This window comes from Brachyhypopomus gauderio, chromosome 1, assembly GCF_052324685.1.
Source record: "Brachyhypopomus gauderio isolate BG-103 chromosome 1, BGAUD_0.2, whole genome shotgun sequence".
Classification (NCBI taxonomy): Eukaryota; Metazoa; Chordata; class Actinopteri; order Gymnotiformes; family Hypopomidae; genus Brachyhypopomus; species Brachyhypopomus gauderio.
The window spans coordinates 51,115,087-51,142,922 of record NC_135211.1 but is presented as its reverse complement, the minus strand read 5'-3'; the positions used below and the strand labels follow the sequence as shown (position 1 = coordinate 51,142,922).

The window sequence follows — 27,836 nt, the reverse complement described above, 5'->3', positions numbered from 1 at the left end:
TGGATTATGTCATAGATTTTTGTGATGTTTACTTCATCCATTAAATTCTCCCTGTTCCTGAGACTGGCGTGATTGCTTCCTCTTTTTTTGCAATTCTCTAGCCCGGCACAGTAGCAAATGGCGCATTTCCACTAAGGCCTGCTTGGTGCGGTACGGTTCGATACGGATCGATTCGCAACAGAACGGTACGGTCGCGTTGTGTTTCCATTACAATGGTGGACCATCACAATGTGGGTGGAGTCGCTGTTGGCGCGCGGGTTGTAGTGTCGTGACATCATTTGTATGCGACCACAACACCGGTCAATGCCCCTTAACACATACCATTATTGTATCTTATTTATCTTTATCTTCATTATTGTATGTGGTTGCTCTAATTATTGATAATAATTTGGTATTACTCATACAGGCTGAACACACCCTGCATAAAAAGCATCAGTCATACAATCAAATGAAATCAAACTTTATTATGAAATATAGATATTTAAAGTACAACCTATGTAAATAATATAGTTATAGTTAAAAAAAGTGCAAAAAGCAAATTACCTAAAAAATAACGTATAGCTTTATATGAAATAAATATTTATAGTACTACAAGCAACATTTTGTGTGCTTTTACTGTCGTCTGTCTCGCATGGTGTTCACAAGTTCGCCAAGCACCCCGAGGAAAGCCCGGTTGAAGGAAACATTTTCCGCCAACTCCGCTTGCCTCGTCAGTGGAAGGGGAATCTTGAACGTAAAAAATAACAAATATTAAACACAAGCATTCCCGTGAAAGCAACAACAATATAGCGTAACTGCACAAAATGTGTAGCACGTCATCGCTGCTCATGCTTTGTTTATGGCTACAGCTAAATAGCAACTAGCAAGGCTAAGAGCTAGCTATTGTACAGTAGTGACTGTGGTGGTAACATTAACTACAAACACAGCTCTAAATTCCTGCATTTACAATAGATGCATTCATATTACTTTCATATTACATCTTTTACGAGCCTAGTAGTAAAACTGTGAAATCACAATACACTCACCATTCTCCGTGGCCTCCAGCACCGACATTGTCGTGTCCAGCACGTTTTCTCTTCGGTTACTGGCTGGCCGTTGACCGTATATGGCATCCATTTGCTGGAACCACTTCCAGTCTTTGCGGTTTGCTCCACTGCGTCCGTTATGGTCCTTCACCGCCCGGTAATCGCTTTTAAGCTTTTTTAGCTTGGACCGACCGGCACTGCTGAACGGACCGCTGGTATCCATGAGTGGCCATTAGCGCGGAAACCTCGCTAAAAACGTTTACATTTCTAGTGGCCCCGTCCAGTTCGCCCTGGATTTTTTGATCGCTGATTATTAACAGAAAGGTTTGTACCTCGGCGTTTGACCAGGGAACAGACTTCGTTCCTTGGGTTTTAAAAATGGCGGAGATAGCATAGCGGAGGACTCGCTCTCCTGTGACGCAACCTGTGACGACACTCCCTGGCCAATCAGTGTCATGCTGTTCCTCCACGTCACAGAACTGTACCGCTTCGGCACGGTTAGAACCTCGAGCGAGTAGGTACGAAAAAAGTACCCGAAGGGACCGGCAAACCGGGACCTGGTACTAATGGAAACACTCACAAACCGTGGCGAATCGAACGTGGCGAATCGAACCGTACCGCGCCAAGCAGGCCCTAGTGGAAATGGGCCAAAAGTGTGTTGCAGTTAATTAATATTACATCAGTCTCATAATCTGAAGTTAGAATTCCTAGCATGTGCATTGTCCTGATACTTTTGATTGGGACAATAACCAATAATTTGCTACAATGACTGATTTAATGAATAACAATTATTGATCAATTTATTTACTCATTGATTAACGTTTACCAAAAATTCACAGTTAAACCAGTGTTAACCAAGAGGTTATTGTGTCTAAGCAAATAGAAATGTAGAGAAATGCCTTAAATACCTTACTATCTGGACTGACAGGGTGAAATATATAATTCTGTCTAAATGTATCTAAGGAGAATAACAACTGGGTAAGAGATTAAACTCTGGTTTTGATCCAGTTTGTCATTGTCTCAGTCAGCAGCTCTGGAAGAGAGAGAGACTGAGAGAGTGACTATAATGTAATCTTTTGTGTGCTTTCAGGTTCTGGTGGGAAGGGGAACCCAATCAATATGGAGGCAACGAGGACTGTGCCATGACTGGCTTTAAGAAAGGACCAAAAATTATTGGAGTAAATACATGGAATGACTGCATCTGTGATGTGCCTCAGGTTGGGATTTGTGAGATGATACTTTATTGAGGCATACAACCCATGAAAATGTGTTTTTTGTTTTTATTACTGAAAATATATTCCATACATGAGACTCACTATAGTTGAAACCGCAGTAGCAATTGTCAAACGCAATTGACATCACATCCTTCCCTGGAGGAGCTTAGGTGGAAGGTGGTACTTTCAAACGTATATATGGTGTGCTCTTTTATTGTTGAGTGTTCAGTCTAGCTCCACTGAATCTGTAACACCTTGATGTACTCTGCTACTGCTTTTGTTGTAATAAAGGTTTTCCATTTTGCATCAAATTCAGAGCGATGTCCATTTTTCCCTACGATATCAAGAGTTAAAAACGGACTAACTAGTCTATTACTACACAGGAAATAGTTCATGTTTAGGCAAGATAATTGATCATTGATCTGCTAATATGACTTTTTTCAACCGTTTCTGCTATTCACTCTTGACTGAGTTAAACATTTTCTCACATATTACAACTGCAGTGTAGTCACAGGAATAATCACACCAGATAAAGTGTAATGCATAGTGCGTTGCTGAACAAGGAGGCGGACACAAACGCTGAGGAGAGCGAGATTTAAGTGAAATTCCAAACTCAGGGTCAAAAAGGAGGACACGGGTCAGATTGTCTAGGGAGTCTGAACATTACATTTACATTACATTTACATTCATGGTATTTAGCAGACGCTCTTATCCAGAGTGACTTACAAAGTGCTTTGCTTCTGATCACAGAATACATCTTCGGTAATAGTACAGATAGGCCAGAATTCAAGACACCAAACACAGTCAGACTACTACTAGTGTTTTGCAAGTTAGACATTTGCCAAGAAGCACAAATAAACATAGACAGACATACAATTTAAGAACAATGGCAAGTGGTATCAGCTGAGTTAGTGCTCTGGTAAGAACTCAACAAACAGGTGAGTCTTCAGTCTGCACCTGAAGATAGCAATAGACTCTGCAGTCCTAGCAGGTAATGGAAGATCGTTCCACCATCTTGGAGCCAGGACGGAGAATAGTCTGGAGCTTTGTCTTCCATGAGACTTTAAGCATGGAGTTTCAAGTCGAGCCAAGCTTGAGGTTCTGAGTGTTCGCTGTACAGATCGGCTTTTTAACATGGACATCATGTAGGGAGGGACCAGTCCATTTTTGGAAACAAGCATCAAGGTTTTATATCTGATGCGTGCCGCTACTGGAAGCCAGTGAAGAGAGCGTAGCAGAGGAGTCACATGTGAGAACTTGGGTAGATTGAAGACCAGTCGTGCTGCAGCATTCTGAATTAGTTGTAGAGGTCTGATGACCCGTAGAGGAAGACCTGCAAGTAGGGAATTGCAGTAGTCTAGCTTAGAGATTACTAGAGACTGCACAAGCACTTGAAACTAGTGATGTCAAACTCAAAACGCGAAATCTAACTGAATCGATTCATTTGAATCACAGTGTTCTGAAACACTATTTCGAACTCTGTATCTGTATGAAAGTCACGTGACTGTTCCAAAAACGGGTTTCGTTACATCACGCAGTTTCGAAACGTTTCAAATCTTTTCCCGTTTTAGTCCGCACTTAAGTTCAAGCAGCTGGTTTGAGATCAGAATGTTTATGTGATGGCAAAAGTGGGGCTTTTGGGAGATCGAGTCAAATGAACCAATTGATTTGGAAAATGATTCGATCTTATGAAACATTCGAATCATCACATGCCACAGTGACATCTGAAATGACCATTGAAATACCTTAACAGGTGATTTCCAATCACTATGAGTACTGGAATACCCATGTTTCAGACAGTCATCTATGAGATCTTGTGAAACGTTCGAATCAGCACATGCCACAGTGACATCTAGTGGGCAACCAAGACTTAATCCACAACTTCCCTTTTTGATACAGAGTTCGAAACAGTGTGATTCAAATGAATCGATTCAGTTAGATTTCGCGTTTCGAGTTTGACACTAGTTTCCAGTTAGTGTTATCTGTTTTCATGGTTAGTGTTTGATTTGTCTTTGTTCCAAGTCAGTGTGCTGTCTGTAGCTTTGTTAGTTTTGTCATCTCTTAACTGTCGGAAATTGTGTCCAGCCTTCAATACCCCACTGTTACACACAAAGGTCAAACATCTCCCCTGTAGAGCACTGTTAGTGTTGTACAATAAAGGCCTGTATCTGTCTGTACTGTACATTACTGGAGACATTTTTGAACAGTGCACAGGTCTGACAGATGTCTATTTTAGTTCTCAAAGTTCAGTATGACTTTATCAGATTGACACCCTATTTTCACATGCCAGAGACAACATTAGTAAAGAAGGAAGTGAAAGTCAGACTAATATTCCAAAAAGAATAGTGATCTCACTAACCTCTAACAGCATCTGCACTCTCATAGACATCCACCACCATCTCCACCCGCTCTCCTCTCTCCAACTCTAGAATATGATTAACATCAGACACACTCCAAGACATGTCTAATCTATTGCAGACTCAAACACTAAACTCTCTGTGTGTGAGGACACTACAGTACAGCTGCTCCTCTTTACTCATGTGATGTTTCCTGACTGACTTTAATTAATCTGCTGCCAATTAATGAAGTGATCAAGCAGCAGTGGAGTCTTTGAGAAGATTTTCATATTCAAAGTGTTAAAACAATAGACCTCTGACTTTCTTTCTATATTTGTTGTATTGTCCTTTAACCCTTAAACAGGCAGCATCTAAGTAGAAATGTTGCATTATACCAGACAAATGTTTTCATCGGAGGCGATTGCTCTAAGACTGCAAGGGAAGCTCAGCTTCCCCTAAAATAAAATAAAAAACGTGATCAAATATATACTGTTGTGTGTACATGTCATTGATTAAATATGCAGTACAACGCATTCAACATTTGTTCATAATCAGCTTCTTATCACTGGTAATAATGCGGCTTTCCTCTCACTTATCCCCATAGCTTAACATTGCTTTAAACAGTGTGGATACTGAATGTCCAGAGTTCAATACCGAAGCAAAGAGTGCAGCGAAACGAGACGAGTCATTGGATAAATGCTGGGCTTTGTCCCGCCCATCGGATGGGGGTCAATGGGGCAGTGGGCTGGACTCGGCTGGCCCAGGCGCTCAACTTCTGCATGATAATTGGATGATCTGTCTGAGGCTGATTCCCTTTTTGATTGACAGCGAACTGAGCAAATCAGCGATCTCCCACATCCGTGGGAGCATTTTAAAATTTTCATTCTGTTCTGTTGAACTGGAGACTTTCCTAATCCACTTAGTGGCATTTTCTTTATAAAAAACGACTAGCAACAAATCAAGCTTCTATTTCTGGTGGTTTTTGTTGTAGCTGCTTGTGTTTGGAGACTGACTTCTATGACTCTTTCTGACTTCTATCACTCTTTCTGACTTCTATCGCAGTTTCTGTCCAGCGGGTGCTGCTCAGCCCCTCCACCGTCACAAAGCACACAGGTGGACACACTTCACACTAGCCTCGCCCCAGTCCCAACTAGCGAGTTATATTCAAACCAGGACTTGCAGGGCAACAGTTAGTGGCAACAATTGGAGCTACATCTGCAGATGTAGAGAGGAGCTTAGAGCTATTTAGAGGACACTAGTCAAGTCCTTGGAAAAGACGCCTTGTTGGTACGACAACGGAGGGTGGAATTTACGTATAAATAAACCGACACATTTATGATGTAGACCAGTTTTTATGAGCTTCCCCTCCTTGAAAGACCACCATCTGCCACTGGTTTTCATGTATGCATATATATATATATATATATATATATATATATATATATATATATATATATATATATATATATATATATACACACACACCAAGCTTTAACTGTAGGAAACAAGAGAGCTCGACATGTACAAGGGGCAAGATATACTGAGCGCCTGTACACATGGCAGAGAGTGCCATGCGTTTAGTTGACCCACTCCTGGTGGGTGTTCCTGACAGTAAAACCTCAGATTTATCGGACCTCAGACATCACATCTTCACAACTGACTGTTCAAATGGCCTGCATACACAAGCACATTGCAAAGGCTACATTAAAAGTTTTCATACATTTCAGGGGCTTCATCACACTGCTGCCTTCCTCTGGGCAAACTTATTTTTTTTATATCCCAGTTATAGAAAAGCAAATTAACTGGTGAGATGATAATATGAGGTGTCCTTAAGGTTATTCTACATAGTGCCACATTTGGACAAGGGTGTATAATTAAAAGGTTTAAAGGACAGGTGAGCTTTTTCACTGGGGTCACCGATTCTGATGGCTGCCATCTGAATATGTGACAGGTAACAATAGTACAATTTCCAATTTCCTGTTAAAAGGCTCACCTGTCCATCTCATTCACGATTTTTATTTATTCTATTATTTTGCAAAAGGGATGGTAAGCCGGACTTTACTCAAATGTCGGTACATGTAAAATGCTGTAACGAAACATTCTTCTTTAAGTACATTTATGTAATTAAGAGACGATGAAATGTAAATATAAGCGTCTGTCATCTTTTGACTCGCGAACAGCATCAAAACAAGAAAAGAAGCGCATCGGCGAAGCTTACGGAGCGTTCCTGAAGCGCTCGTGTGTGTGAACAGAAACTGTGAAATAGCGCCTCTGTGGTCACTTGACGGTCATTCTTCCTGTGCTATTGTTATTTATGTCTGCCATATTCTATATCTATATTCTGCCGCTATTTTCCCCTGCCTAGTTTGTTTCCATGTTAGTATCGATTCCCGTGTTTCCTGTTCCTTGTTATATGCTCTGCCTCTGTATTCCCCTGCTTGGATTGTCCTGTAGCAGTTTTTACTTCCATATTAGTTCTGTTTGAGGTTATAGTTACGTTGTGATCTGCGTTTGTCTTCAAGTCTCGCATATCGGTAGTTTAACCCTTGTATGGCCTGTTTTCCCCATTGTCCTAGTTTTCAATTTCATTCATGCATTAGTTTCATATCTGCATGTAATCTTGTTATTCCTGGTACAGTCCGCCTAGTTGTATGTTGTCTTGTACTTTTACTTTTCTGTCATCAGCATCATGCCCCATTATCTTTTGAGCTTTCCCCAGGTTTAGTTTATCTCCCAGGTTTGTTCGTCTGTTCGATTTTCTTAATAAAACCAAGCTTTCTCGCACTTGTGTCTTGCCTGCCTAGCTTCACCCCTTACAGTAGAGAAGTTAATGTAGAAAGTAAGCCACTGTATCCATGCATGTTACCATCTTGAAAGATAAATACATAAATTGTCAATAATTTTAAAATCATTTTACATTGCAACTTCAGGAACCATCACTACAGGAAGCAGATGCTACAGACTGACTGCAGTGTGTCTGGGGCTGCTGTGTGTTCTCCTGCTTGCTGCCATCACAGTGATGTGGGTCAAGTTCACTGCAGGGAGAGACAATACTTTAGGTATATAAATGAGCCATGCAATTCAATGTGAACTAACTATTTAGTCAGCCTTTTAAATTAATTACTTTTTTACAATGTTGAGGGGTGTGGGCTCATTGGTGGCACTGGGATCCTTGAATAATGCCTTGTCCTCAAATTAAATATACATAATATGAATAAAAATCACATGCTATTTTTGTCATGGTACAGCCCCTGTCCCCTCCTCTTGGGCATGTGTATGTGTGGTCTGTGTCCATTTATGTCCATATATGTATTTCCTTTGGGTGTGGTATTATGTGTGCGTGTTCATCCGTCTCATGTCACCTTCCCTCGTTACCCTTATGCATTGCACTTGGTTCTTGTTTAAGGTATTTAATGTGTGATGCTGTGCTTGTCGCTCGTCTTTGTTTGAGTCCTCTGTGTGCATTGTGTCTCTAACTCTAGTGCTAGATGCACTGCTATCTGTGCTTAATAAAAGCCAATGAAGTGTATTATCTTGTCTCGGCATCCTGCCATCCCATTGCCATTACAATTTTAGATCAGACATATTGTAACGATTCGGGACAGCAGGGGTGACGCAATCGCAGAGATTAGAATATTTATTGTCAAACAAGTAAACAAACCTGACAATACCACACAAAAGGCAGAACGGGACTAAGCTAAATACCAAAGAGGAAACACAGACAACCGGGCAAGCAAAACACCTAAGAAACGAGAATAAACATGCGAACATACTAATCCATAAGACTATACAAACATACGTGAAGATAAATAACAAAGAGCAACGACTAAAGGGGGTAGCTGGACAAACATAAAACCATGAACGACTAACTAAACGGACAACCAGGAATTAAATAAACGATGATCACAGATGACAGGGGGATACAACATACATAAACCAGACCGGTGCTAAACAGAGAGAAACATGTAGCAACAACAAAGACTAGTTTGTGAAACACTGAAACAAGGAGAACTTGCGTACATGCAGATGCAGGGAGAACAGACTACAGATCAAAACAGACATGGAACAAGAACAAAACGCTAGTAAGGTACGACGGAGAGAACAAGGCAGAGCAGGACACGGCAAGGCAGGATTCACACAACAAACAATGACCGACACGGGAGTGAAACACCACAGGGATTATATACACTGAAACAGGGGAGTGTAACGAGACTCTGGTGCGGGCACTAAAGAGAGGGGCGTGACAGACAGAGGGAGAAATCCTGGGAACGGGAAAACTGGGCAAGACCAGGGATGAGGGAAGGGCTAGACGTGACACATATTCACAAAACGGAATCGACAATAAAAATAAATAAAACCAGAAATGTTTTTACAATAATGGAACAATAAAATCTAATTTCCATTATTTAAGTTTTCTCTGACTTTTATACCTATTTGGCTAATTATTTTAACAAGGTTTGAATAGTTGGCAGTTTCTGCATGATTTCAAATTCAGTGGTGTGAGGCCAGAAACATCAGGTCAGAATGAGGTGGAATCAGGTGGCAGTGCAGCGTCTTTACTTTCCATCAGTGAAGATAAGCACAATAAGTGACACACAAAGAAAAGCAGTCTCTTAAACTGAAGCTCCAGGCACTCCATAACAAGTGAAGCTGGAGTTCTCAAAGTTCGAATGGCACGCGAGTAGCGTCGTGAAAGCAAGACTCCCGTGGTCAGTGCTTCGCTCCTGTAGGCTTAATGTGCAGCACTGGATGGTAAAACCTACGCGCTTAAATGAATAATTACAGGGGAAAAATGTGCAACAGGTGAGAAGGGCGTGTCAATAGGAGTGACAAGGGGTGCGCGGGTGTGTGTGTCGGTGTCTCCTTTGCCTGCTGGGCATGGCTCACCATGACAAGTGGTAAAGACTCCAACAGGACCACCACAGACCAATTATCATTTGGATGGTGGACAGACTTTTAGCGTTGGGGTAGCTAATGCTTTTTCAGTGGGTTCACAGACTATGAAAATAAACATTCAAAAAACACAATCAATTGCATTCAAAATTGCTTGCGTATGTTATACGTATGTGTGTGTGTGTGGCGGTGGATTTTACTCTGATACAACAAAGCAATTTTTTGATTGGCTGTGGAACATGTATACTGAGGAAGGTATGATGCAAGTGCAGAATAACAAATTTATTTAAATAACTAAAGAACGCTGGACACAGGGAAAGACTAGGCACGGGGAAATTACAAAACACAAGGAAACACACCAACGTAAACACTACAAAACAGCCTGGGAATTATAAACGAAACTAACAAGAATCAGAATACGACGCACTATGAAGAAAGCTAACACGCGACAAATGAACAATAGAACAGAGTAATAAACTAACTACAATAACTAACTTACAAACAACCACCGACAATGAAGCACAGGACTGAGGAAACTAAATACACTGAAACTGGGAATATGAACGAGACACAGCTGGAACAGGTAATCAAGGGGGGCAGGGAAAACAGGGGTGTGACAGACAGAGGAAACTCTCACAACAGATAACGAGGCGGGATCAACAGGCAAAGGAAAACACAGGCACGTGGAACAGGGGACCGGAGTGACAGATAGAAGAAGGGGGGGAGCCCTACGTAACAGGCTGTTGGGTAGCTACATTTCTCAATGTATTGACTGGTGTATGGCCAGCTTCTACGTAACTCTGCAGGACACCACTTGATTCCTGCACTTCATCCACAGTTTTAAAAAAGCGTGTTCATCCGTCTCATGTCATGGCGTGTGAGTATGCGAACTACGTGTGTTTTACACGCAATGTGTGAGACTTGATCAGGTCCAATCAGATTTTGGGGGGGGGGGGGGGGGGGGGGTCCAAGGCAAAAAGGCAAACAACTCCACAAAACAGACCAGAGTCAGGACCAGAAAGGCAAGCAGAGGACCAGATAAACAAGCAGAGGTACCAAAGGACAAGACAGGAGGCAAAACAGAATGCAAGCAATGGGCCAAAAATACACAAGCAATAAAGAGAATACTAGGAAAACAGCTTTGTATACTTCACAAAGTAATTTGTAAAAACAAATCACTGGGACTGCCTGGCTTAAGTAGGCAAAGTATTTAGTAGAAATGCCTAACATCTGAAGAGAGGAGTTTCTAGTATTCTTGAAATGGGGACCTTTGGTGGCAAGAGGGCGAATTGGCACCTATCCTGACAAGTGTTTACAGGAAAATTCAAGCAGCAGAGCTGCGTACTTGTGCCAGCAACAACTTACACTAAAACACCAACAGATCAGTGTCACTGTAGTGCTAAGAATGATCCTCCACCAAAATAATACCTGTAACATCACCTGCAGTAACACCTGCAATATCACCTGCTCTATGGGGGTCCTGTGGGAGACCTGACCATTGAAGGACAGGGTGAAAGGGGGCTAAGAAAGTATGCAGATGAACAGATATAGGAAATGGTGTCTGTTCTTTTTTAATCGTATCCTACAATACATACAGATGCTCATGGCAGAAATGGATGGATATACTTCATCTCCAGTCTTTACTACATCTCTACTGAAAAGAAGACCTGGAGTGAGAGCAGACAAGACTGCAGAGAAAGAGGAGCAGACCTGGTGATCATAAACAGCAGAGAGGAACAGGTGAGAGAGAGAGAGAGAGAGAGAGAGAGAGAGAGAGAGAGGTGCAGAGATTAACTCTAATTTGATGTCCTATCAATATTTCCAAAATGACAGTTCATCAGCAAAATTCTCAGTATTTCTGCTTGGATTGGCTTGACTTATGAGGAGAGAGAGGAAACTTGGAAATGGGTGGACAGTACAGATCTGACCACTGAGCAAGAGATCACTGAACTAAACTCTGATCATGATGGAGTTAATGACTCTTGTTCATTACTTTATGAAACTCAACTCACCCTCAGATTCTCTCTTTCAGATACTGGGGCAGACGGGAACCCAATGATTCTGTTGGGGATGAGGACTGTGCTGTTACTTGCAATTGTAATTCATGCAGAGAGTCTAAAGGGAAGTGGGCTGATTATCCCTGTGGTGACACTTTTGTTTGGATTTGTGAGGACAGACTTTTGAACTGATTCTGCATCTACAGTAAACAGGATTTCATTCTTCTGGTTTTAATCATTCTTCACATTTGGTATATGAGAGAATATGAAATTAGCCTGTACACACATATATCAGTACACTGCTACTTTCACTTCCATAATAACTGTCACTGTAGGCCAGTCCCAATCCTCAGGAGAGAAGACCACACCCTTGAAAGAGCCAATGCCTGCATCTGGACTTGAGTGTTCACATGTATCGCTACTCTGTGCCTACTTATTGCGTGACTATTTAGCGCTTTACACTACGAGTTGTTATTTGAGCACTTGTGAGTTGTTTTGTGTTGAGACTGTTGTTTTGGTGAAATGGATGATACATATGCCATTAGCCTCCTGCTGCTTCTGCCTCGCAATAATAACAAATAGTTTCCATTATGTTTCATATTTCTGCTTAGTCAGCAAGCCATGGTGACAAAATATAACACACAAAATTGTCCTAACACAAGTGTTTCATGATTTTTGTAAAAAGTGCAGTAAATAACACTGGTTTACAAGGTGTTTGAGAAATGGCATGGGTCAGTCTGATCATGCACAAATTGTTTGGTCATGCCCTGGCACTCCTGACCTCAGCTACGATCAATGCCAAGATAGTGTGAAAGTGTAATACTTTCTAACTATATAACTATTTCTAACTAACTATTTCTATAATATACTGTCTAACACAATTCATTTCTAGCTTAAAACATAGAGTGTTATTCCATTTGTCTTACCAGGTTATGTTTCGTCTATTTTGGTGAATAATTTTGAGACATACTGCATCATTTATCTCACCCGTGATAAAATCGCTTACTTATCACTAGATAGATAACACACACAAAGACGCAAAGTTATACAAATCCACATGAGCTAGCACACAATATAGAGAGTGTATCAAAACATCACCATACACCAGTCTCCCACACAAAGCCTCTCAGTCTCCTTCAAACTCTCTCCTGTCTTGGGATTTTCGTCCTCTATATATACATGAGGCCTAAGTGGAGGGGCGGAGCCAGAGTGAGGTGGTAGCCAAGTCCAGGCCCGGAGGATCAGGAGGTGGATCCGGAGGTGGATGAAGCTTAAAGGATGGACCCTAAGGAGACAGTAAGGCCTATGGGAGGTCCTATTTTTTTCTGAAAGAATTACACAAGACTTAAAGACAATGGTAAACCCAATAGGTTCCATAATGATACATTCTCAGAAAAGGTGTGGACTAAAAAGAAAGTGATATGATTGGTCCCTTCCTCTTTTACAGAGCCTCTTTTTTCAGCTCGTCCATCAGAGGCAGCAGGAGGTGGTATTAGAGCTGCGAAGTGTTTATTGTCCATATCTTACAAACACAAATAGAATGTAGCTCTAAACACAACTGATAAAGCGCTAAAATAAATATCCTGCTAAGGCTAGCTATGAACAAGTCTCCCTTGAGGTCCAAAGGCTTCCACGATCCTCCGGGTTTGCAGTGACATGAGAGGAATGCACTGCACTGGGAGGCTTTACCTGCAGGGCTTTATTAAAGGGCAGCAGCTGATTAGGAACATGTGTTGCTAATTTAATAAGTGAATGATTGGGAGCGAGGGAGTGAAGTGTTAGAGGTGTGGCTGTATGTGGGTGTCTACCCAGAGGATCTGGGCCGGCCTACTATGACAGAACCAAACACATGAGGATGCATGGCTGATGCCCGGTATGCCAATCCAGTAGGTGACAGGGTTGACCTATTTGAGCGGCATACCTGCTATCCAGATTGCTTTGGGGCCCCCACCCAGCCATCCTTGATTGCCACCCACACTGTAACCCAGCGTTTCTCAAAGTGTGGGGTGCGCACTTTGGGTATTGCAGGTGGGGCGCGAGCAATTGGAAGAAATGAAATGAAAGAGACCTGTTCGTTTTGCATAAGCCCCAGATGTTTAAAATGTCTGCGGAACATTGTGAACACCCCCCCCCCCCCCCCCCCCCCCCCCATTCAACAAAAACTTTGTATTTTCATTTTGGTGGTGGGACATGGAATTTCCCCATCTTCTGAAATGGGGAATGATTGAAAAACTTTGAGAACCACTGCTGTAACCCAACTGGTACACAGGTATTTCTCCTCTCCACCTGTCAGACTTCTCCTTGAAGCGTCTGATGGCGGTTTGTAGTCTCTGATGCACTTCCTCCCAGAAGCCTTCACTCTCATGGCACCATTTCTCGATGGTAGGCTGCTCTGACTGGGGGATTCCATGGGTACAGTGGTGGCTGGTACCCTAACACACACTCAAAAGGGGTGAGCCCTGTTCCATCGTGCCAGAGGGAGTTCTGTACATACACTGCCCATGCCAAGTATGTAGCCCATGTGTCAGGGTGCTCGTGGCAATAAGCACGAAGAAATCTACCCAGATTATCTCACTCCACCTGCCCTGTCAGCCTGTGGGTGGTATCCCGATGTAAGACTCACTGTGGCGTTCAGCTTACTCATGAATTCACAGCACACTCTTGATGTAAACTGGACCCCCCAGTCTCCCCAAACTGCCTCAATACATGTTGAAACATAACCTTGAAGGTCTCCAAGGCTGCCGGCATACCAGGAAGAGGTAAAAAGTGCCCCATCTTCGAGATGCGATCAATCGCCACTAGGATGGTGTTGTAGCCGTTCAACACTGGGAGGTCCTGCACAAAGTCGAGGGCCAGGTGAGACCACGGACGCCGCAGTGTGGGAAGGGTGAGCAGCTTACCTGAGGGCAAAGTGCGAGGCATCTTTCTCCGAGCACACTCCGTGCAGGATGTTACATGCTTGAGAATTTCCGGTGTAGCAATATAAATTCATTATGAATAATTGTAAGTATTTGTAATAACTGAAATGTCAGGGAAATATGTTTGAAACAGAAATATTGGAAATTATGATATATCAGTCCCATTACATGAGAGTGAAGTTCATATCACTGGTTGAAATATATCTTCCAGAGTAATTGGTTTAATGAACAAATGCAAATTTTATTGATTAATAGATTTATAGTTACAATGCATATGACGCATAAGGTTAAAAACTTGGTTTAGGTTCAAAGAGTTAATCAAGCTATTAACTGAGTGAATACGTGGTATTTTGAGATCCAAAATAAACCCACGCGTACTTTCCCAAGTCGGTGAAGTTGAAGATGTATGAGTACTTGCAGTGCCGGCCATGACCAATGTGGTGCCCTAGGCGAGATTTTGGTTGGTGCCCCCTGCACGCCCCCACGATTCTAATTCGATATGATTGGTTGATAAAACTGCCAATCTATCTATCTTTTACCTAGAAACAGCGGTGTGAAATATTCTGATTGGTTGATTTTTAATTTCAGCACTAAGTTTTTTTTTTCCAGCACAAGCACGAAAAGTGAATTTGAAAGCCAATTTATAGGAAAAATACAAATGATTGGTGAAGCGTTATTAACATATATTACATATAATAGATAAAGCATCCTTTTTAAGAAGGAGTTGAAGTCCCTGACGGTTCGCCAATGGTTTAGTGTTAATTCACCACATACCATTATATTCCCTCTGGTCTTTTGCCGCATTTCTTCCTCCACGTTTCTCATTTTTCTACCCTGGGCACCAGAGGACTTCTGCCTTTTTGACGTCTTTACGAGGAGATGTCACTCACTCTGTGGTGTCTTTTTCCCACACCGAGAAACAGTAACGAGGTGCGCAGAGCGCGCGGGGGAGGGCGGGTTGGCGCGCGGGTGATAGGTGTCGTGTGTTGTTATTATAATAATAATTAATTTGACTAATATCATTAAACAATGAAATTATAATTATGTGGACTTTGCTTGTTTTCACATTTATTAATTTTTCATTTGTTAAAAAAAAAAAAAAAAAAAAAACAACGCATGCACGCGAGCGCCCCCCTGGACAGACGGCGTCCCTAGCATTTGCCTATGTCGCCTAATGGAAGGGCCGGCCCTGAGTACTTGATTGAGTAACCAAGGCCTTTGTGGACTTTATGCACTACTATATAATTTGTATTAATTTCTTCTGAAGATCAGATCTAATCCTAACTTTCCAAATAAACATGGGACGCAATATAACTTCGCAACAAGTGTTAGAGCAAATTACTTGATTTTAAACAAACTCACAGGCTAAACAGATGTCAGGCTTTACTTATTACAGGTATTATTGGATGGTGGATAGGTGATGTTTTTTATGGGGGGTGTGATATGCATGGATGGCATGTTGTGGTTTGTTCTTCCTGCTATTATTAGGTGGTCTTGTTGCCACTAATTAACATCTGGATGTGGACGGGCTCCACCTATCCACCAATGGGGCGCATCAGGTGGCGGGCGTTCGTGGATGGATCTGTGGACAGATGACAGACACCTGACCGATATTTGGCAGATACATACCTGTTAAAAGGAGATGAAAGAGACACAGTGTATGTGTGTTGGAACTTAACAGTCTGTGTGTAATGCGTTACATATAATGACAGTGTATGGTGGCTGTGCCTGGCCTTTACCAAGTGTTCGTGACAGACATGTTATGTTCTGTGTAACTGCTAATTGCTATGCTAATTGTGCATATTGTTGATGTTTACTGTTCGTACTGGAGGCTACGGTGGAACAGTTTAGTCCTTTTACTGTACTGCGCAGCTTGCTTCTTTTGTATAGGAAAGGGGACGGGCGTCACCACTGTATGTTTTGTCAGGATTAGGGATATTTTTTGTTTCTTTCATTAATTTGATGCTGTCCGTATTCCACCGTAGGCCATTACATGTAGGATGTCTATTGGCTGTTACATTCAGCCTGTTGAGCTGTTAGAGCTATTACCAGTTTTTACCATCCTGTTAAATGTTTTATTGCATATTTTTGGACCATTCTCATTGTGGCACCCAGGACATGATTGTCGAGAAAATACATTCCCCTGTAATTTTTCATTTTATTGAGACTGAAGTTTTGTTCACTTTCCTGTTTTAATGTTCAGATGTGGCACCGAAAGGTAGTAAATATTCCACCTGCCAAATTCGAGTGCAGTACACATGCTACGCCAGCAGATGGCAACCATAGCGCTAAGAGGTTAAGTGAGTGAGCTCAGACGTATAGTCAATAGATGAAGAGCGCTAACGGTGTACTGTGCTGTCAGAGTTGCCAGGTTCGCGGTTTTCACGCCAAATTGGGCTTGTTTGAAAATCCAGCCGCGGGTAAAAATTCTGGGGTCGCGGGGTGCGGTTTTTTGGGCTACTTTTGAGTTGGGCTACTGCGGGAGTTACAAGTCAACACTAAGAATCGATCGCGATATAATACTTAATTTGTCTCCATTTTACACACTCGCCACCCCCCGTCAACAACTTACACTCGCACCCCCCCCCCCCCCCCCCGTCAACAAATTTGGGCTTTGGGCTAGTTTAGGCTTCTGAAGGGCGGGTTTTACACTGATTTTGTGCGGGATATTTTTGTAGGACCTGGCAACCCTGTGTGCTGTGTTGTATTAAACAGGTGGGTGAAGTGCACAAAACACATACGTTGGTATCAATAGACGTATATCTATTTGCAGGACTGTGTTGTTATGAGTGCAAGCTGTTTTGTACGTAGTTTGAAGTGAAGGGAACATGTTAAGTCATATTTGCTAAAATGCTAACCGACGTCAGTTACTGATGCTGTTACCGTGTAGTAGTAAGCACGCTTTCAACCCCCTTCAGGCATTTCTTTGTTAATGTTTAGACCTGTTTCCTTATATTTTAATGGTGCTAAAGTTGATGACTGTAATAGACACAAGCAGACGTATAGTCAATAGATGAAGAGCGCTAACAGTGTACTGTGCTGTGTTGTATCAAACAGAATAAAGCAGTCTTGAGCACGCCATTCATCGGCCCCGTGTGATGTGTGTAACATCATGAATATAAATTCATGGTTGCCATCAGCTTTGTTGTCGTGTGCCTTTTATCCCATGACATCTTTAAGACTTAATGAATTAGCTAACCTATACAACTCACGTATAACACCAACTAAATGGTACAGTATTATACACTTTATCTGGCTACATCTTCCAGATTTCATCTGTTAACTGACTGCATTCATGTTGTACTAGATAACCCATAGCTAGTCGATTGTGTTTGCTGCTAAGATGACTAAGCCAAGTTTACCTTTCACACTTTGTGTTGCTTTTAACACTTTGTGGTTTCAATAAACCAGGTTTAATGAAATACTAGCGGTATGAGAACCAGAGTGACATTTCTAATTTAATTAGGGCCTATCGCTAGGTAGATAGTGTTTGACCACTGCTCTGTCAAAGCTGACCATTAACCTGTTAGGATTTATGTGTCACCATGTTTCTTGTTGAGGGCACACATGCTGTAATAAGTTATTTGAAAAATCAGAATAGCAAATCAGTCCTTTAGTTTACATTGACCTAGAGCAATACACCATGAATGCAATCAACTTGTATTAATATATTTGTATATGAAGTGAATTATTTGTTTGATTTTCGCCTTTCTGTGGGCGACAAAACTTTTGTCTTGCCAAAATCTGACCTTTCTGTGTTCATTAAATGATCAATATTTCTGCAGTAAAGCAAATTTATTTTTGTTAATTAAATCTCATTTGGGAGGGTTTCAGCTTTCATATCAGTCATTTCTAAAACCAATCGATGAATTTAGAGTCAGGTTATAAGCTTTTGTTTCCACAACATGGATAAGCGACAGAACTTATGTCAGGGACTGTATACTTAATTTTTTTTTTTTACATCTATTCCTATGAAGCATACTGAATGGTTTTTATTTAGTGATATTCTCTCTGGTTTGGCCCTTGCATGATTGTCTTTTGTTGTTTTGCTGTTTTGGTTTTAAATAACTTTTGATACCACCTACTGACTATGATTTGGATTGACTGTTCTTAGAGTAAGGAAGGGCAAGTGTCAGTAATCAGATCTTGAGAAGTGTTCAGATCAGTGATCAGTCCCTTACCCAGTGGTCAGTGCTGTGTCATCCACCCATTTCCACGCTCCATTTGAGTGTCTCTGTCTCTGGTCAGACCGATCCAGACTTTACTGCAGGCCTGAAGTTTTTTCATCAAGTCCTGTCAATGTAGTTATGAAGTATCAAAAGACAACTAAAGAACAACCTCTTTCTCTCTCTCTCTCTCTCTCTCTCTCTCTCTCTTTCACACACACACACACACACACATGCACGCACGCACACACACACACAGACACACACACACACACACAGACACACACACCTGTTCCTCTCTGCTGTTGATGATCACCAGGTCTGCTCCTCTGTCTCTGCAGTCCTGTCTGCTCTCACTTCAGGTCTTCTTCTCAGTAGAGATGTAATACATACTGGAGTTGAAGTATAACCATCCCTGTCTGCAATACTTATCTGTATATATAGTATAATTTGGTTATTTTATTATTGTTTATATATTGAATAATTTAGTTACACATTTTCCATAAAAATGACATGATGTGGGCCAACCTAGATACTTTTTAAATGAATCTCAAGGTCATAAACAGGAGAACAACTTCATAAAAGTGCATAAAATAATGAATTAAAAGTCTGTTTCAAAACAGCTAAAGTCTTAATTTAAGATATTCATGTCTTCAGAGGTACACATATGCAGCAGAGGTGTAATGGTACTTCAGTAGGCCTATAGCTGTCATGGTACACACACTACAGTTCAGTGCATGCAGTGGAACAGAGAATGCACCATAGTGCAAAGATGAACTTAATGTGGAATCAAATTTCACAAGCATCAGATTTATTTAAGAAGTTCTTTGTTTTAAATGTGTATCATATATTACTGGTTTTAATTAAACAATTAAACATTTACTATTGTATACCAATTTTATACTTTTTCGGACTAAATTGGAACATTTCTAGTTTATAAAAGTATACTTTAAAGTTCATCTTGAGTTTTCAAAAGTACACTTTATAGTATAAAACTAGTATACTTATCTATATGCTATCAATGTACTTGGTATATCTTTCTCGTATGCTTAAAGTATACCACAAGTACACTTATCAATATACTGCCATTGTACTAGTTATACTTTGAGTCTATTTTTATTGTATACTTTAAGTATACTGTTATTTCACTAGTTTACTTTAAGTTTGCTTGGCATATTACTTGTAGCTTACTATTTATATACTTGAAATATACTCCTTAAAGTATTCTTAAAGTTTACTGTATGTACACAAGAGTGTGATGCTTTTTCAAAATAAGACAGAATGTTGAAAACAAGTTTGATATATTTTCAAACATTTCACACATTTCAAAAACAAATACATATGAAAGTCCTTACTGGAGAAAATGAAAGGAAAAAGTGCCCATGTGCATGTAAAAAAATATAAGCATAATGGACTCTCCAAGATCATGTCCATGTTTGTAAAAAGTGGTAATGTCACATTACCACTTTTTACAAACAAGGACTTGTTTGTAAAACAAACAAGGGGATGCGCTGGGGTGCGAGTTAAGGACGAGGCACGGAGTCCTATCTTGCGGTACAAATGGCACTTTATTTAACACATGAAAAGCGCAGACAGCACACGTGAAACACTTATACATGTAAACATGTTCGACTCTAACAAAGACGAGACACTGCGTGAACGCACATTAAATAGACAAACCACATAAGCCCAGAGTGATGACGAGACGAGCCACAGGTGAGACCAATTAACACACTCAGACACAACCACACTCATGAAGATCCACAGACGACTAGACATAGACAACATAAACACACGCCCAAAGGGGAGGGGTCAGGGGCTGTAGTGTGACAGGTAAAGCAAATCTTGTGCATATGCTTGTAAAAATGTTAACATAAACATAACATTTTAAACTCCAGCATTATACTATTAATATATAAATTAAAAGTTAAGCATGAGTCAATGACTTGACCTTATTATGCACTTGGAGCAAGATATAGTAAGTATTAGTACTTTGTGGCAGAAAGATGTAAAAAGTATACTAAAGTATAAGTATTAATGTACTTAGTCTTAGACTTCTGTTTATACTTTTCAGTATAAGCCAAGTATACTTCACTATACTATTCTTAATTATCTAAAATATAGTTTATAAGGGTAAGCACAAACCAACAAAAAGCAGTCGTATAATTATATTGTATCTGACAGTGTGTAAACATGTGTGTACTGTTTGGACTGGGGTTAAAGGTCTAAAGCTGGAATCATAACTGTAGCAGTTGAGCTCTTTGGACTATAATCCAGATAAGGAAGATTAGGGAGTTCTGACAACAAGCTGTACGTTACTCATGTACCTTCTTGAAATGGAGTCTGATATTGGTGAGTTTACTGTGTCATTATTAGCTCATCCTCTTAATATTTTATATTTACTGATGTCTCTCTTCCTCGGTTATTTTTATGAGGTTATCACATATTTTCTGCTACAAATTATATAACTACCACTAATGTATTTTCCTTGAAAAGCTGTGAGACAACATAATGCTCCTTTCTTCATTGTGCAGAACAAACATGTTTAAGATTCCAGCAGTATATTGGATGGACAGTAGAGAATTCATCTGATGGAAGGATGTATGAGAATCTAATGTTTATCTCTGTGGCTTCCTTCAATGTTAGCTATAGCTTCTACAATGGAGATGTTTAGTAATTAGCTGTAGGATATTTTCAGTGGTGGACAGTAATGCAGTTACTTCAGTAATGAAGTAGGCCTACACTTCCAATTATGTTTTTTTTCTCATATATCTGTAGTTTAATTTGTAAATAATTTTGAAAGACAAATTTGAAAGGTGATTACATTTGCACTTTTTTTTTTTTTTACATTTGCACATTTGCTATTAACTGCAACTTTTCACATAAGTCAGGATGATAAAACAATCCTTAGTCCCACACTGGGGAATTTCACAGTGTTACAGCAGCTAGGCACAGTAGAGCAAGTTAAATTTAAAGTTTAAAGTTATATCACAGCCATTTCTCAGTCAATAGCTGCGTCTCTCATTCCTATTGCTAATGTTGATTCTGGTCATGACATTCTGTAGTGAATATGTGTTTTGGATTACTCTGTTATATCTGTCTGGAAGTGTTTATATTTCGAGATGATCCTTGAAAGGTGTTCAGTTACGATTTTGGATTTACCCATTTATATATAAAATCTTTATTTCTACTATCCCTTATTTCTCACACTACTCTTTACAAGAAACACCTGGGAGGGCATTAACTCAGCACTGCTCACAGCAACTCTGATATTCCTAGACCTGTCACAACATCAGATTATCACTACAGATTATCACAACTGATTATTGTGGCCAAAATAATTCACAAAAACAATATCATCATGATATCTATAGAACATTTTGACATGTTTGACTTCTCCTGTAATAGACAGACCCACCTGATCCTGTCTTGGTCATCCAGCTGATTGGTGCCAGAGTAGAGCAGAGTTTAACCAGACAGCAGTAGATGAGTAGACCACAGACCTCCTTTACTGTTACAATGTCAACAAGAGGAGGAAGAGGAGGATGGATCCTCCTGAGGTCTTATTCCTCTCAGGAATTCTTCCTCATCCTCTTAGGGAGTTGTGCCTTACCACTATTTTGTTTTTAATTACATTAACTTTAAGTAGCCCTTTTATGTCTTAAGGAGCTTGACATTAAAGTAAACTTTAAAAAAATGAAACATAAAAAAAATTCATTTATAGACTATTTTTTTTATATTGCAACAATTACAATACAACTTCTGAGTGATAAACAGGTGATGTCCATTAGACAATCAGTATTCAGGTGTGAGTAACCTGATGGTGAAATGTGTGAGGAGCAGCGTAGACACTGACACCAGCAGTAAGACACAGGTTCTGGTGTTTGGAAAGAGTCTGGAGTCTTTAAGCAGATACAGCAAAGCAGATACAAATACATATTAATAACTTTAACACAGATCCAGCACCCTCACTGCAGAAGAGAAGAAGATGTTTAACCTCACCTCCCAGTGGTAAGTTAAACTGCGTCCACTCTATCTGTACTGTTAAACACACTGCATGCTGTGTCTTGTATATTCTCTTTGCCCTAGTTTTCCTCCTTTGTTCTATTTGGTGTTTGTTTCATTTAATAAAATACATTGATACTTGCGTTTGCGTTGTACCCACTCCCTTGATTTGTTACACAATACTGCAGGGAGCAGATGTTCCAGACTGACTGCAGTATGTCTGGGGCTGCTGTGTGTTCTCCTGCTGACTGTCATCATAGTGATGTGGGTCAAGTTCACTGCAGAGAGAGACCAGTTACAGACCAGTAACTACAACCTGACTATAGGGAGAGACCAGTTACAGACCAACCTGAGAAATCAGAAGGAGCAATTGCAGAAGGAGAATGATGAGCTGAAGCAAGCATTGGGTGTTATTGGTGAGTAAATCTGAAAACAGGAAATTAAAGTAAACTAAGTACAGCACTCAGCACCTACAGGAACTGTTATACTCATTATACTTTGTGCAATAATAATAGATATTAGCTAAATAGCTAAATAGGAGCACTAAGATATTGCAGATTGAGACGTGCACTTGAATTTACTGTAGATAGTCTCGGCATGGCTAATTAATGTCTGATAGTTATTCATATGCTAATTTGTTATCAAATGTAATTTTAATCCATTTTCAATCTCAAAATATTTTGCTTGGAACAAATACTTAGAATTCCTTTATATTGTAGCGCCTCACTAGATGCATTGAAAGGACAGACAGAAAGGCGTTGCAGTCAACGCTTTATTAAGCGAACTTACAATGATTATTGATGTCAACAGGCTGTAGGGGTTTCACCTACTAATCCTTTAAAGTAGTTATACTTTGTTTTACCTTAATTATTAATCAGTCTCATTAATTTAGAATCAGTCTCATTCTAATTATACCAGAACCACAAGTTTAGTTATCAACTAAAGGTAATTAATGGTTTGGTATCTGAAGGATTTAACTGTGAATTCTTTGGAGGTTTTGGCAACAACCACTTTTGAATGACATCAACACAGACAATTTGGTGAAAATAAATGATACATTTATTTAAAACCAACTATTCTAAAACAAACAGCATCAACAAGGATCAGTATATTTACAGTGAAGACTCAGCATCCAGTGTGTGTGTGTGTGTGTGTATAAAAAAAGGGGAGGAGTAAGTGTGCGCGCTTGTGCGCGTGTGAGGAGGCGGAGTTGTAATCTCAGTTCTCCTATGGAGAACAAAGAACTAAAATGGCGCCGACTTTAAACAGTAGAGCAGCACGACTATGTTAATGAGCTCAGCTGGTTTATTCCAACATGGTCAGAACAAAGAGTAATGGAGCTGGCTTAATAACTAAACATTAATGTAGTGTGTCTGAGAATGAGGAAGACTACAAGTTGTCAATTAATTGGATAAAGAAAAGATGGTTGCATGCACAGCAAAGAGAACTTTAAAACAAAGTTTTAAACTTTTCTAAACAAAGTTGAACACAAAAACACTGAGAAGATTTTAGTTAAACTTTGATAAGTGTTATGTATGAATCTAGAGATGTCCTACCAATACTTACCACCAGAGGGCAGACCGCCACTAGGGCATATGGATTCTGAATGTAACCATAACAACCAATACAATTAATAAAAAAACTAGTGAGTGATCCAGCAAGTTGTCCTCCGTTCTCTGTGTGTCGAGTAATAATGTTTACTTAGTTACACTATAAGGGAGCAACATAACATAAATTGGCGACGAGTTGTGTATTTCGGAATAGTTTTCATCGACTGACAGTGAACGTTTAGTCAGCCTTGAGTGAGTTTTAGACCGGAACGAACACCCGTGTGTGTGGATAGCTAATGTGCTAATCAACTAGGAGCCAACCGTCAACGGATGCCTCGAGAACAGCTGGTGCTACGTCAACGGATTCAACGACATCTAGGGCTTCAGGTTCATTTACAGTACAAGTACTTACAGAAAGATTTATGATGGCTGGAATATATGGACATATGGATGTTTTTGATGAGTCTGGTGAGCAATGGGCAACATATATTGAACGTTTTGAGCATTATGTGGTGGCTAATGACATTCCTGAGGCTAAGAAGGTTTCAATACTCTTCAGTGTTATGGGACCTAAAACGTATGGACTGCTTCGTAGTTTAGTAACTCCCATGGCGCCTGGCACTAAGACTTACGAACAGGTTGTGACTGTGCTTAAAGATCACTTCACGCCGAAACCGCTTGTTATAGCCGAAAGGTTCAGATTCCACAAGCGTAACCAGGGGGAAGGAGAAACGGTAGCGCAGTATGTAGCAGTGCTCAAAAAGCTATCAGAACACTGCGAGTTCGGAGCTCACTTAGAGGATGCTCTGAGAGACAGATTTGTTTGCGGATTAAAGTGCGAAGCTGTGCAGAAACGCCTTCTGACTGAGCATAAGCTCACGTTCAAGAAAGCAGTGGAACATGCAGTGTCAGCAGAAACAGCAGCACGCGATGTACAGCAGTTAAGTAATTCCCTGAAAGTGAACGCTGTGTTTTCGCAAGGTGAAAAATGCCGCCGCTGTGGGAAGGGAAATCATAGTGATGAGGACTGCTGGTACAAAGATCGCGAGTGTCACCAGTGTGGGAGGAAGGGTCACACGAAACGAATGTGCAGGAGTAAATCAAAATGTAGTCACGAAAGAGAACGTAAACACAAAGAGGGAAAGCCTGAACAGAAAAGCCATACACACAAACGCAGCATGAAAGAAAGGAAGAAAAAGATTCATCACGTCGAGGCGAATGAAATTGAAAGTGAAGGGACGAAATCGGATAGTGACAGTGATTTGGGACTGTATGCAGTGTCTCAGAAAGGGAAATATTCACGCATATCAGTAGTGCCAAAAGTCAATGGAAAAAAAATGGAGATGGAATTGGATACAGGGGCGGCAGTGTCATTAATTCCGTTTGAACTGTACAAACGAAAGCTGCACAAACTTCCTCTGCAACCTACTGATGTCATGCTAAAGACCTACACAGGAGAGGCTTTGGCACCAGAAGGAGTCATTAAAGTGCAAGTGGCATTGGACAAGCAACAGGCTGTCTTGCCACTGTATGTGGTGAAGGTGGATGCTCCACCATTGTTTGGCAGGGAGTGGCTGAGAGCCATTCAACTGAATTGGAGAGACTTAAAGACTGTACATGTAATTGAGCACACACAGACAGACAGCTTAGAGACCGTGTTAAAGAGACACTCTGCTGTTTTCTCCGATCAGTTAGGCACCATGAAGGGAGTGAAAGCCCGGCTTACTCTCAGACCAAACAGTGTCCCCAAATTCTGCCCACCACGCAACGTGCCATATGCTCTCCGACCGCGAGTGGAAGCCAAGCTGAAACGCCTCACAGAGCTTGGCGTCATCTCACCTGTGGCGCATAGTGACTGGGCGACACCAGTGGTGCCTGTGAACAAGAAGGACGGCACCGTGAGACTCTGCGGGGATTTCAAAGTCACCCTCAACCCAGCTCTCTGCATCGACAAGTACCCAATTCCACGTATTGAGGACTTGTTTGCTTCCCTCGCTGGAGGTCAACACTTCAGTAAGCTGGATCTTTCCAATGCATATCTGCAGATGGAAGTAGAAGAGAGCTCCAAGAAGTTGCTGACCATCTCAACACAGAAAGGACTCTTTTGTTTCAATCGTTTGCCGTTTGGTGTAGCGTCATCGCCCGCCTTGTTCCAGAAGGCTATGGACCAGGTACTCCTTGGGCTGTCACACACTCACTGCTACTTGGACGACATACTTATCAGTGGTCCTGACGAGCAGACACACCTGAAAACCCTGGATGCAGTACTCAGCAGGCTAGAGGAATATGGCTTACACCTCAAGCAAGAGAAATGTCTCTTCTTCCAGGAGTCCGTGGAATACCTGGGCCACATCATCGACGCTGCTGGGCTCCACAAGTCACCGGAGAAGGTACGCGCCATCATAGACGCACCCGCACCAGGCGATGTGAGTCAACTGCGATCTTTCCTAGGAATGCTTAACTACTATGGACGCTTCCTCCCTGACCTGGCCACTGTGCTTAAGCCGTTGAACGAACTGCTGAACAAAGAAAGAAAATGGCAGTGGACGTCAGCATGTGCATCAGCGTTCCAGAAAGCCAAAGCACTCCTGGTGGCACAAGAGGTGCTCACACACTACAACCCTGAGCTGCCTCTCCGCCTGGCTTGCGACGCTTCACCCTATGGGGTCGGAGCTGTTCTCTCTCATGTCATGCCGGATGGTGAAGAAAAACCCATCGCCTATGCATCCAGAACGCTCAGCAAAGCAGAACAAAACTACGCTCAGATCGAGAGGGAGGCATTAGCGATAGTCTTTGGAGTACGGAAGTTCCACCAGTATCTTTACGGCAATACATTCACTCTGCTCACTGACCATCGCCCACTCACAACCATCCTCAGTCCAGTGAAAAGCACACCATCCATGGCTACAGCTCGCATGCAACACTGGGCGCTCCTGCTCTCCGCTCACAATTACAACATTGAGTACAAGAAAGGGGCCCTACATGCCAACGCTGATGGACTGTCGAGGTTACCGCTCCCTCATGCCCCCAGTGAGAAACAAGGTGCAGTGGAGGTGTTCTATACGTCACAATTGGACACTTTGCCAGTCAGCAACGCTGAGATCAAGCGTCATACCATGTCTGACTCCACCCTGTCCCGTGTCATGGAAATGGTCACCACTGGCCGTTTTCCCACTACAAAGGACGCAGGAGACGAACTATTACACTACCTCCAGCGCCGCCATGAGCTCACTGTGCAGCACGGATGCCTCATGTGGGGTTTGAGAGTGATTGTGCCACCCAGACTGCGCCCCCGTGTGCTGACAGAACTACACTCAGCACACCCAGGTGTAGTGAGGATGAAGAGCTTAGCTCGCAGCTACGTCTGGTGGCCTGGCATCGACTCCCAGATCGAACACCAAGCAAAGTCATGCCACTCATGTCAACGAGTACAGAAAGACCCTGGTCTAGCACCCTTACACCCGTGGATGTGGCCATCCAGTCCCTGGGAACGGATACATGTGGACTTTGCTGGTCCATTTGAAGGGCACATGTACCTGGTCGTAGTGGACGCACACTCCAAATGGCCCGAGGTACACATCATGGATAGCACCACATCCAGCAAAACCATTTCAGTGCTTAGGGGACTTTTTAGTCGCTATGGCATTCCACACAGCCTTGTAAGCGACAACGGCCCTCAGTTCTGCTCGGAAGAATTCAGCACGTTTCTGAAAGCCAATGGAGTCAAACACA

At 41.5% G+C, this 27,836-nt stretch overlaps 1 protein-coding gene and 1 long non-coding RNA gene across 2 annotated transcripts in view; one reads left to right on the top strand and one right to left on the bottom strand.

Moving 5' to 3' along the window:
* Positions 1-3,290: 3,290 nt before the first annotated feature.
* On the bottom strand, positions 3,291-7,506 carry LOC143525015 (uncharacterized). The gene is made up of 3 exons (XR_013133547.1): positions 7,493-7,506; positions 4,599-4,664; positions 3,291-3,572 (listed from the first exon to the last, which is right to left on the bottom strand). It is a non-coding gene; the product is annotated as an uncharacterized LOC143525015 (long non-coding RNA).
* Positions 7,507-20,845: 13,339 nt separating this feature from the next.
* LOC143524947 (C-type lectin domain family 4 member E-like) overlaps positions 20,846-27,836 on the top strand; it is a 44,870-nt gene continuing 37,879 nt past the window's right edge. The window contains exons 1-3 of the mRNA XM_077018353.1: positions 20,846-20,901; positions 22,507-22,560; positions 22,743-22,970. Of these exons, the coding sequence (XP_076874468.1) occupies positions 20,871-20,901; positions 22,507-22,560; positions 22,743-22,970 (313 nt within the window). The 5' untranslated portion in view covers positions 20,846-20,870. The remainder of the gene's footprint in view (positions 20,902-22,506; positions 22,561-22,742; positions 22,971-27,836) is intronic.